Source organism: Nicotiana tabacum, chromosome 24 (assembly GCF_000715075.1).
Source record: "Nicotiana tabacum cultivar K326 chromosome 24, ASM71507v2, whole genome shotgun sequence".
NCBI classification, from domain to species: Eukaryota; Viridiplantae; Streptophyta; class Magnoliopsida; order Solanales; family Solanaceae; genus Nicotiana; species Nicotiana tabacum.
This window is the reverse complement of record NC_134103.1, coordinates 92948269-92961274: the sequence shown is the minus strand read 5'-3', so window position 1 is coordinate 92961274 and position 13006 is coordinate 92948269. Positions and strand designations below refer to the sequence as shown.

The 13006-nt window shown below is 38.1% G+C and overlaps 1 protein-coding gene across 3 annotated transcripts; it reads left to right on the top strand.

Annotated features, from left to right (window-relative positions):
• Positions 1 to 917: 917 nt before the first annotated feature.
• On the top strand, positions 918 to 7347 carry LOC107804602 (threonine dehydratase biosynthetic, chloroplastic-like). Of its 3 annotated transcripts, NM_001325757.1 has the most exon segments (9): positions 1087 to 1530; positions 3200 to 3379; positions 3490 to 3966; positions 5601 to 5849; positions 5934 to 6007; positions 6255 to 6372; positions 6697 to 6831; positions 6948 to 7068; positions 7070 to 7080. In NM_001325757.1, coding segments are annotated over 9 exon segments (1809 nt in total).
• Positions 7348 to 13006: the final 5659 nt, after the last annotated feature.

Here is a 13006-nt window from a genome sequence, read left to right as displayed (position 1 = left end):
TTGTCCATGAAATTTTGAAAGATTTTAAAATTTTTTCGAAAATAAATTTTCAAACATTTTCAGTTTTTTTTTTCATTCATAAAATTGTAATATGTTTTCAAGTGAAATGTATGTATAAACATAATTTTAAATTTTAAATATCATGTTCAAATCAACTTCAAATACAATATTTTTTTTCAAAAATTAAAATTTTTATATCCAAAGGCATACTAAATCTTTTACGGAGATGATAAAAAGGCTCTATACGGTTCAGAAGCATAAAACAACAGTTATTTCGAAACTATTTCAATAGGTGTACAGTCCCATTTTCTGAAAAAATGTCAAATCTACCATTTATGTTCTTACTTTACCCATTTTCGAAAAATATTATTATTGGGGACCACAGGACAGGGGCGGCTCCCAAAATTTTCTACCAACACAGCAAAAGATTAAAATTGAAAATCATGAATACTTTACAGAATACTTAGTGGACTTTTCGACATAGGAATTGTAAAATTCTGAAAAAAATAAAAAATTAATTTTAAGTTAAAATAATATTTAAAAATTAAAGTTGTGTTTGAATATTAATATAATTTTATTTGAATTTTTGTGAGTGATTTGCACTAAATTTTTTGTAAAATAGCCTTATATAGTTTTTTAAAATTTTAAAATTTTTCTTTTAAGTGAAAATTTTATGGCAAAACACAAAAAAAGTGAAATCTTTTTCTATTTTTAAACATTGTGGTTATAAACTAAAAGTATTTATTAATAAATATTTCTACGCGAGGGAGTATCTCATTAAACAAAAAAGTAAAGACACAATAAAGTGAAATTTCACTTTGAGCTATTTATTGTTCTTACTTCTCAACAGTCACGTGTGTTAGGAAAACCTTCATGTCGGCCACAGTTTATAGGCATTTAGATTTAGTGAGATTACAATTTGATAACAAAGACTTCAACAACCAAACAAACAGGGCCCTATATAAATTAAACAATTCACGCCATTTCTCTTCCTCCTTCCTCCGCTGCAACCCTTAGACAACGACCTCCGCCGCCGGCTAAATCTCCACATCCCCGCCACCGCCGGATTCTATTGTATACGTACAAATGGAGGTTCTTCATTTTACCGCTTTAAAGTCGTTGAATTCCTGCCTTCGTCCGGACTTAACGGCTAAAAGCTCCCCCATTGTTCCTACTAATGCCGTGAAAACGAGAAAAAGCAAAAGGAACGCATTTATCCGTGCTAAGGCGGTGGAGATCTTGTCATCTCCAGTTACGGCAGCGGAGCCGTTACAGGCATCACCGTCACAGGATTCACCTTCGGTTCCGTTGCTACGAGTTTCGCCGAGCTCGTTGCAGTGCGAACCGGGATACTTAATACCGAATAGTCCGGTTTTAGGTACCGGTGGTAAGATTGGTTACGAGTATTTGACAAATATCTTGTCGTCGAAAGTGTATGACGTGGCTTATGAGACTCCTTTGCAGAACGCGCCTAAGCTGTCAGAGAGATTGGGAGTTAATGTGTGGCTCAAAAGAGAGGATCTTCAGCCTGTATGTATCTTTCGGTTTGTTCTTTGATACATTACATAGGAATTGTTAAAGTTTGAATTTTTGTTATTAAATTAAGTTCTTGATATATTTCTGTGCTAATTAATATTAGGATTATCACTCTAGTTTTGGATTGAGGCATAGTAGTAGTTGTTGTTGTTGTGTAAATGGAATTTCTTCAGAACTAATTTTTTAACAGCTGAAAGCTACTTTACACTGAGAGAATATTTGGTTACTAAGAGTATTTGGTATGAGAAAGTCAAATGAAAACTTGAAAAATACTAAGAGAGTAGTTGGTATGAGAAACACATTTTCCCCTCAAAATGTCAAATGAAAGATTATGCAGTTCTTTTGTGATAGAATAGAACTACTGTAATAGAAATTTATTGTCCAGAAGTACATCTCATAGTTAGTGATTTAGCTACTATTAAGATTTCCGTTCTCCTTAATATCTGGAACTAAACCATATCAAATGGCTGAAGTAGCTTCTGTTCTCTTTGTTTTTTCCTGTGGGATTGCACTACAATTCACTGTCTAAGAATGATCTGTCAGGACTTTTTTGTTCTTTGACGTGACTGGTTTCGGGAAAGTTGAGCCTCCAAGCTATGCCAAGAGCAGGTTTTGGGAATTTGGTGTTTGCTTTTGGGGGTTGAAAGGTCGGGCAATGTATTAGGACTAGAAATTTGGGTGCTATACCTTATTGTACATAGCAACCGCGTAACAGAAAGGGAGGTCTTAGAGACTGTTTTTGGGATGAAGTCTTTGCTTAGATATGGATTTCCTCAACTTATTTTAAAAACAAGGTATAGATTTCCTCGGAGTGACAATTAGGGGGCTGCAGAGATATGCAAGAGACGTCAGAAATGTATAAGCTTTTATGTATATAGTGTGGGGAAAATGAAGCAGTTGACTTCCTTTGAGCTGGGGCTAGGGGAAAAGTCGGGTAGCTTTGGATCTTAATTTCTTGAATATTTTCTCACATTGTTGGATCTTGATTTTCAAATATTTGTCTATTACAGGCATGTACCTGTAATTTATTCTTTTAAACTTTGATAGAAAGATTCTAAGCTATTCGAGGTTTGTCTCATTATATTTTGATTATGCTTCAAATATTTGAAATTTAAGGAATCTTTTGAACTTACTGTAATTGCATTGTTTCAAGAACATCCATGTTAGGCATTTTTCTCTTATCACGTATTCATGTTTCTTTTTCCCTTTGACCAAACTCAACCGACACTCGAAGAGGAAATTGACTCTGCTCTACTCTATCCGTCGTTTGGCTTTGATCCACTCTTGTTACATTTTGGGTTGATTCGGATCTTTTTCTTGTTGGGGTTAGACGAGGTTTAATTACATTAGGGAAAGAAAAAACAAAATAGACAGTGGGCTTGTGCTTATCTGATTGGTTCTGTGGATTTATCTAGTTTTGTATCTTTTGTTTCCCCTAAATATTATTCCTCTATACTTTTGGCTTTGAAAAGTTAATGCTTGTTCCACTTCTGTAGGCTGTTATTCTCCTTAAGATTTTCTAAACTCCCCTCCAAAAAAAGAAAGAAAGAAAGATAGAAAGCATGAGTGAATGAATGAAAGAAGAGGTTCTTATAGTTGGAAATACAATATTTTGCATTGGAGTAGAGTACACTCAGTAAATTTGACATACTCATATGGGCAGGTCTTCTCGTTCAAGCTCAGAGGAGCTTACAATATGATGGCAAAACTTTCTAAGGAGCAGTTGGAAAGAGGGGTTATATGCTCATCAGCTGGAAATCATGCACAAGGTGTTGCATTAGCCGCTCAGAGACTTGGCTGCAATGCTGTGATTGCCATGCCTGTTACTACACCAGACATTAAAGTTAGGATTGTTGAATTACACTTTTGGTTTTTATAGCTATAGTTTTGAATGAATTCCGTTATTTTAACTTATCCATTTTTCTAAAAACCATGTTTTTCCAATCTGAGCAGTGGAAATCAGTTAAGAGATTGGGTGCTACTGTTGTTCTAGTGGGAGACGCATATGATGAAGCTCAAGCATACGCAAAAGCGCGGGCCGAAGCTGAAGGCCGTACATTCATCCCTCCTTTTGATCACCCTGATGTCATCATAGGACAAGGTACAGTTGGAATGGAGATAAATCGACAGCTTAAAGAAAACATTCATGCAGTCTTTGTGCCTGTTGGTGGAGGGGGTCTTATAGCTGGTATTGCTGCCTATTTGAAAAGGGTTGCCCCTGATATAAAGATTATTGGAGTTGAGCCACTTGATGCAAATGCAATGGCATTATCATTACAGCATGGTCAAAGAGTAATGCTGGACCAAGTTGGGGGTTTCGCAGATGGTGTAGCTGTTAAAGTGGTCGGTGAAGAAACTTATCGTCTCTGCAAGGAATTAATAGATGGCGTGGTCCTTGTTGGTCGTGATGCTATATGTGCATCTATAAAGGTTAGCCCCCATCTTTTATTTTACATGTTGCTTCATCTGGATTATGTGACTGTTTTGGTTTTTACCTTATATCTTACTAAGGACCAAATCTTTCAATGCCTGTTATTATGCTCCTTGAACCACACCACCAGTCTCCCTAAATGAGACTACCAATTGCAATTTTTGTCAGTTACCTCTATTTCTTTGCTAGGGCCTAGGAATTGTTAATTTTCTCACCTTTGTTCTGGCCTCTTGTGTTATATATGATGATACTATGCAACAATGTTTTAAGAGATGGAATGGACACAGCGGCGGATCTGCCTTGGAGCCATTGGTGCCTGTGAACCCATGCTTGTGGCTCTAAATTTGTATTTTTACTATACATTTTTTTTAGAAAAAGGTGATATAATCTTCTGTGGCCCCATGCTCTCAAATGAGTGTTTGGTGCACTGGTTCAATCTTTGCGATAAGACAAATGCTTTGTACAGGAGGTAATTAGATCAAACCTCATTTAGAGCTTTCTTCTTTTCTTTTTCCTTGTCCACTGGCAAGTGCCAAGCACTTTCTTTATCTTTTTTCCTTTTCCCCCTTTGAATCTTTCTTCTTTTCCCTTTTCTATTTTTTCCCTGCTTTTCTTTCACAACCAAGCAGCCTTAATCTCTTCTTTTTTTTTCCCCTCTTGAAAAGGACTTAGCATTATACTGAAATATATTAGTTAAAAGATCTGTATATTATCACTATAATTTTACTATCTTGATAGATTACTTACTATTAGAGGTTACCAATCAAATGATTGTGGTAAGAAATTACCTATAAGTAATCTCTAAGCGACATAATTCCGTAATACTAATAATTTACATCTTTAGTATGTAAAGATTGAATTCTTCTGGAAAAAAAGAATAAGCATATCTCCCATATCTCTCATCAACTACCAAGCCCCCAACTCTAATGACTTTACAACCTTAGCTTGAAAATTGCTTGAATCGCAAATTTGGCAGTTGCGACTCGTCCCTCTTCTGTCGTTGCCAACAGTGGTGCACCCATCTTCTTGAATTTCTGGATCCGCCTCTGAATGGACAGGGTGGTTTAAGCAAAATTATGAATCGTAAAAGAAAATTAAAACGTTGTAAAATAATATATAAAAATTGTAGGAAGCTATGAACTTTGATACCAGCATTCCGCAAAATTTCAGAAATGATCAGTGGGAAGAGGCACCACAGGTCTTTTACCCCCAGGGCTTCAGTCTAGTGGTAAGACCGCAATTTGTGATGTGTGGGTTAGGCGCACGTCACTGGTTCGTTCCCTGCCGCAGACAAAAGCTTGGTATCTAAGTGGAAAAGGGTAGAGGGACAGGCCTTTGTCCATCGAGTTTCGAACCGTGTGCCACAAGCTCTCGGGGATTTCTCGGTTATCAGATAAAAGGAAAAAAAGAGAGGCATTGGTGTTTAGTTAAACTTGATCATCCTTTTATAGGTGCTAGACTGTGGAATGTCCACTGAAGCAACATGTTTCTGTGCCAATTTTTTTTTTTTCGTAATCTTCTTAGAGATATATATGACCATTTTTCATGCAGCAAGTCTATAACAACTGGTGAGACAGCTTTTTTGCATGAGTTATACATCTTTTGATGTGACAGTTCATTGTTCCTTTGATAGGACATGTTTGAAGAGAAAAGAAGCATACTAGAGCCTGCAGGTGCACTTGCTCTTGCTGGAGCTGAGGCATACTGCAAGTACTATGGCCTCAAGGGTGAAAACGTAGTAGCAATAACTAGTGGAGCCAACATGAACTTTGACAGACTTAGATTGGTAACCGAACTCGCAGATGTCGGTAGACAACGGGAAGCTGTTCTTGCTACTTTTATGGCAGAAGAGCCAGGTAGCTTCAAGAAGTTCTCTGAAATGGTAGGTTACCTTAGTGCTTAATATGGCTTTTTGGTTAGTAGCACTTCCCTGAATAGCAGACTGAAGCATTCTCTTCGATTACAGGTAGGGCCAATGAATATCACTGAATTCAAGTACAGATACAATTCTGGGAAAGAAAAAGCTCTTGTACTTTACAGGCAAGGTCTCCTTGATATTCTAAAGAGATTTCGACTCATTTAGATGATGATTTTAATATTTATTAACACAATTACTTTATTCATGAAAGGACATAAACAAATTCTTAATATTTCCCAGTTATTTGCCTCTCCATAAATCTATTATTATAACCTATAATAAAGCCAGTTTTATTTTATTTTAAAATTTTAAATTGAATAATGCTAGCTTTATATTCGTTGTTTTATGGCCCCCCTTTTTAATGTGCAGTGTTGGTCTTCACACAAAATTAGAACTTGAAGAAATGGTGAAGAGGATGAAATCTGCAGAACTGCAAACCGTTAATCTTACGGATAATGACTTGGTCAAAGATCATCTAAGGCATTTGGTAATGTTTTTAGTCTCTATATCATATTGATTTAATTCCTAGTATAAAACAGTATGTGTAGTTATTCTAGTAGTGTTTTCGAATATTTTAGTTTTTGCCACTATGTTAAGAAACTTAAATAACAATTAACACTAACAAATTAATGTTTTCATCTCTTGAGATTCTTAATTCTTCGAGAGTACATTTGCAGAGAAATGAGTTTTAACTTCCTATCATAGGTGACGAGATGTTTCCTTTGTTCTACCTGGTTTTATGAATTATGCGGTGCACATTGGATATTGATGGGTCTCTCTCTCTCTCTCTCTCTCTCTCTCTCTCTCTCAGATGGGTGGCAGAACAAATGTTCAAAATGAGCTTCTGTGTCGATTCACTTTTCCCGAGAAGCCCGGTGCTTTGATGAAGTTTTTAAATGCTTTCAGCCCACGTTGGAATATAAGTTTGTTTCATTACCGTGCACAGGTACCTATATGGAATCTCATTCTTCTAGTTCCGTTCTTCCCTTTGTCGGTGCTTGTCTTTAGTTTTTCTGCTATTACTTTTGAGTAATTTTTTCTATTGTTTTTTTGTCCTGAAAGGGAGACACTGGTGCAAATGTGCTAGTTGGCATCCAAGTTCCGCAGGCTGAGGTCGATGAGTTCCAGGGACGGGCTGACAGTCTTGGGTATGAATATGCAATGGAGAGTCTCAATGAGGCTTTCCAGCTCATAATGCACTGAAAAAGCTGCAGCTCATAATGCAAAGAAAATAACATGTGGAACTTGCCGACCTCACTTTCTCCCGGTTAGATCATTCTGAATTCTCGTTGTTAGCGGAAGATGCTTGGTTCATAGATCCAGTGTGCTAGATGATTTTGGGCTAGTTCTTATCTTTTGTATGTATAGCTATTTGTATCATTGTATGTTATCTTAAGGCCTTCATTTCCATGAACAAGCAATTCACTTTCAAGATAATTTTAGGAGTTCTCTTCTATTTCAACTTTGGCCTTCTTAGTCCCAGCTTCATCATGTGTTTGGACTAAATTAATTTTGTTTCATGTTCATTATCTTGTTTTTGTTTTTCTGCGGGTGCTTGGATTTGAATTTTGAAGAATTACTTTTGGGATTATATTAAGAGAATAGGTTGGGTGGTTTGTTTTTCGGGTGAAACAAATAATTTACTTCCTTCCTTTGGCAGACTTGAGTGAGAATCTTGAAAACTGCACACCTAGTTCAGCTCGCATACACCTTAAAACTAAAGTCTTGACCTGTGTGGGCGTGTGCAATCTAGGTTGGTAGTGTCTGTTCTACGTATAGGGGCTGAAAAAAACTAACATTGAATGGAGATTTTCAATCGTAGTGGGAAATTTACATGGGTGAGCCTTCTACTCTTTCATATCGTTATGCTTACTTCTCTATTGATTGAGAAAAAACAAACTAAGAAACAAAAAGAAGATTTTTTTTCCTTTTCCCAGTTAGGTTCTTTTTGGTTCCTCTTCCTCAAATGGATCATGCCTTTCTATGCCGAGATGATATAGTGCGATCTAGCATGTCTCAGTTAAATACTATGGTCTCAAATTCTAATGGCGTTTCTAATTATAGTCAGAGGTGTATTCAAAATTTAAATTTGATGCATTCGACCTTTCGGTTCTTGTCGCTGAACCCATTACTCTTTTAAAATTATGGCTTTAGATAATTTATTACTTTATATATATATATAAAGTAATATATATATATATATATATATATATATATATATATATATATATACGTATATAATAAACACACTGGGTTCTTTTTAACCCAATTATTATATGCTACATGCATGTGATTGCAGCTTGTGTTAGAGATGATTTTTCTTTCACTTTCTCTTCTCATTCTAAGCCACGATCTTTCTAAGATTAAATAAAGTAAAACATAGCATATGATAAAGAGTTTATTGACCAAACCAACAAAAGTCGATTTTTTCATATGCCTTAATATATCTTCAGCTCTTCACATACGTATTCAATAAAAGCTTTTAATATTCTTTTATTTTATTGTGTTCAAGTATTCTCTTTTCTCCCTTTCTTTGAGTGGAAAAACGTGAGATGAGTTCTTCAACCCGTTCTTTGAGTGCTTTGATACCAACTTGTCACGATCCAAATTAGCCCTCCGCAAGGTGTCGTGATGGCACCTAGTCTTTACGACTAGGTAAACCTAATATTACGAAAAATATAAAGAAAACACAACATTTTAAAGATAAACAGCATATTGTGAATAGCCAAGAGTAGTACCACTCAGCATATACAAAATGATTTCCCAAGACCTGGAATATCATTAAGTCACAAGTTGCTATAATTTATGTAGCTCTATACAAAAGTCTAAAGATAATAAAGAAAGTCTCTACGAGGGAGTAGAAGGAGACTCCGAAGATCTGCGGACGCAAGCAGTAGTATCTTGAAGTCTCCTAGAATCAGCAGCACACACTAACCCCGAGGCTGATAGCTCGCACCTGGATCTGCACACGAAAACATGTGCAAGGAAGGGCATGAGTACACCACAATGGTACCCAGTAAGTGCCAAGCCTAACCTTGGTCGAGTAATGACGAGGTCGGGTTAAGGTCCTACCGGAGTAAATATAATAAATTAAACAGTAAAAGATATAAGTAAAATTTACGGTAACATAGTTAAAGAAATTCTTGAAAATTTAACAGTTAAGGGAGTCCTCGGCTCAGAACAAGGTAAACACAGTGGGGAATCTCTCGGGATACCGTCCCGTAGTCCCAAAGTAAATATGCAGTGCTGGGGGATCTCCCAGAATACGTCCGTAGACCCAATGTAAATATGCAGTGCTGAAGAATCTCTCGGAATACGTTCGTAATCCCAAAGTAAATATGCAGTACATGGGGATCTCCCGGAATACGTCCATAGTCCCAATTTAAATATGCAACTCAAGATGAAATGACAGGTATAGCATCGAGTTATACAGTTTATACTGAACACATATAAGGAAAATAGGGACTTAACTAAGCATGACGCACAGAATGTCAAATAGGCAGTTAAAACACGTAAGCATGCTTCTCTAGTCTAAGTTTAACAATTAAACATATTAGTGCAATTTAATAAGGAAAAACAGTTTATGATTTAGAAAGGAAAAACGATATTTTTGCAATAATAGTCCGTGTACGTACTCGTCACCTCACGTACACAGCGCCCACACACCAATTAATATCGAACATCCTAAGGGGAAAGTCCCCAACACAAGGTTAGGTAAGCCACTTACCTCGAACCGCTTAAATCAACTCGATATCACGTTCTTGCCACGAGTATCCGACTCCAAATGGACTGGATCTATTTAAATTAATTGCATAATGTAAATATAACTACAAGTAACTAATTTAGCTAATTAATTCGAAGCTAAAGCGTGAAATTAGAAAAAAAACGCCCAAAAAGTCTTTCCGGTCCCACGCCTCGGAATCGGGTAAAAAATTATAAATTTTGAACACCCATTCACTCACGAGTCTAACCATATCAAATTTACTAAAATCCGATACCAAATGGTCCACAATATCCACAAATCAAACTTTCAAATCCCTAGCCTCTAAATTCCAATTTCCACCTTAAATACACACTAACTAGGTAGGAAAATACATGGCAAAGCAAGATTATTGATAAAAAATAAGCACAAGGGACTTACCTCAAGAAATGTCTCGAAAATGCTCTCAAAAATCGCCCTAAACCGAGTTTGTAAAGTCAAAAATGACAAAAATCACGAAGCCCTTCGGTTTTAACCACTGCCCAGGTATTTCCGCACCTGCGGAACCTGGGTCGCTTGTGCGGATAAAGTGCGCATCTGCGCAATTCACTTGCCCACCTCTGCCTTCGCACCTGCGATGAAAGGGCCACACCTGCGGAAATCCCTTCCGCTTCTGCGCATCTTGCGCATTTGCGGGCATCGCAGATGCGGCCTTTTTCCACGCACCTGAGACCCCTGACCAATCCACCAAACTCTGCTTCTGCGCCAATTTTCTCGCACCTGCGGGCAGCCTTGCGCAAATGCGATTATAGCAGAACCAGCAAAAAGCACCAGATTTTTCCTAAGTCCAAATTCATCCCGTTAAGTATCCGAAACACACCCGAGGCCCCCGGGATCTCAACTAAACATACCAACCAATCCTAAAACACTATACGAACTTAGTCGAGCCTTCAAACCACATCGAACAACACCAAAAATCATGAATTAAGCACAGATTCAAACCTAAGAATTTAAGAATTTTTCAAATTCTACAAACGATACCGTACCACATCAAATCTAGTCCGAATGACCTTAAATTTTACACACAGGTCAAAAATGACATTACGAACCTACATCCACTTTCGGAATTCCATTCCGAGCTTGATATCAAAATTTTCACTATCGACCGAAATCGCCGAAAAACTAACTTTCGCCAATTCAAGCTTAAATCCACTATAGACCTCCAAAACACATTCCGGACGCGCTCCTATCCCCAAAATCACTCAACGAAGCTAACGGAGTCGACTGAATTTCATTCCGGATCCGTTTTCACACAATTCTGACTATGGTCCAAACTCTAAGGCTTAAACTCACAACTAGGGACTAAGTATCCCAAAACTCCCCGAATTCCATAACCAAACATTCCGGCAAATCCCAAAAGCATAAACAAATATGGAGAAAGCAGATATTAGGGGATCAGGGATCTAATTCTCAAAATGACCGGCCGGGTCGTTACAACAAGTAATTGGAAAATCGCCCTAAAACGTCTCCCGGGGCCCACGTCTCCGAATCGGGTAAAAGTCATAAAATATGAACACCCATTCACTCACGAGTTCACTTGTACAAAAATCATCTAAATCCGATGTCAAAATCTCAATCAAAACCCAAAATCTTAGTTGAAGAACTTCTTCCCATTTTTCCCAAATTTCTCAACCAAATTTCTTAATTAGATGATGAAATCAACCATAGATTAGAGGAATATAATCATAAAGGAGTTAAGAATCGTTACCCACAAGCTTCCTGTGAAAATCCCTCAAAATCTCGCCTTAATCCGAGCTCTCAAAGTCCCAAGAATTGAAATGAGATAAAACCCTCGATTTGGTCATTTTTTCTGCCAGGAAACTCGCATCTTCGAGCCTTCAACCACACCTGCGGTACCGCTTTTGCGGCTAAGACTCCGCACCTACGGAGTTTCATTAAACTCCCAGGCTTCGCACCTGCGCACTACCCTCTACACCTGCGGACGCGCTTCTGCGCTCACTTGCCCGCTTCTGCGGAACCTTGACCACCTCAGCTTCCTGCCCAAATCCGCTTCTGCGACCACCACACCGCATCTGCGGATGTGCAGATGTGGCCCTCATCTCGCATCTGTGCTCACAGGCTCTCATGACCAAAAGCGCACCTGCGCCCTTCTCTCAGTATGTGCGAGTCCGCACCTACGGTCTCCCCACCGAACGCAGGTGCGAAACACCAGAAACTAGCAACATCAGATATTGCGTAAGTCAAAATTTCCATCCGTTAAGCATTCGAAACACACCCGAGGCCCCCGAGACCTCAACCAAACATACCACCCAATCCTAAAACACCATACGAACTTAGTCGAGCCCTCAAACCACATCAAACAACGCTAAAATCACAAATCATCCTCCGATTCAAACCTAAAGAACTTGAAACTTCCAAATTCGACAACTTATGCCGAAACCAACCAAACCACGTCTGATTGACCCCAAATTTTGCACACAAGTCGTATTCAACCCTACAGACCTATTCCAACTTTAGGAATCGGAATCCGACCTCGGTATCAAAAATTTCACTATCGGTCAAAATCTCCAAAATTTCGACTTTCGCCATTTCAAGCCTAAATGAATTACAGAACTCCAAAACACAATTCGGACACACCCCTAAGTCCAAAATCACCTAACGGAGCTAACAGAATCGACGGAACTCCATTCCGGAGTTGTCTTCACACAGTTTCAACTATGGTCCAAATCCTAAGGCTTAAACCTCCATTTAGGGACTAAGTGTCCCAAAATACTCCGAAAACCAAAATCAAACCTCCCGGCAAGTCATTATAGCAGAAACAGATCTGGGAGAAGGAGTTAATAGGGGATCAGGGCTATAATTCTCAAAACGACCGCCCGGGTCATTACATAAATAGGTTTCAAATAGTGAGAATTACCTTTAGAAGCAAACTCTAGAAAATCCCTCTTTTGGTGTTGGTGGATTTGATGAAATCTAGCAAACCAAAGGATGTTGCAATGTTAATACTAGTGTTTCTCAACATTAATTATCACAAAACATGGATAAAAACTCACATTGGAGTGTATGGAATGCCCATGGCCGAGAGCCTCTCTCTCTAGAACCCCAAAACCTTCAAAATCTTCTTTATTTTCTCTCTCCCCGGACTTCCCTATTTTTATAAAAAATAGCCTGCGTAGGCAAATTACGTAGCCTACGCAGCTTCGCTATGCAGACTTGCGTGGCCTACGTAACAAAAGCCTCCCCTCATTTTTCATTATGTTTTTGCCTACGCAGCCTGGGTAGGCTACGCAAAAAGGCTACGTAGGTCTGCTGGAATACTTTTCTCCCTTTTAGCACAATAATTCCAAGTTATGCCTTTAATCATACAACTTGAGGACCTTAAATCCATCTTACCTTCATG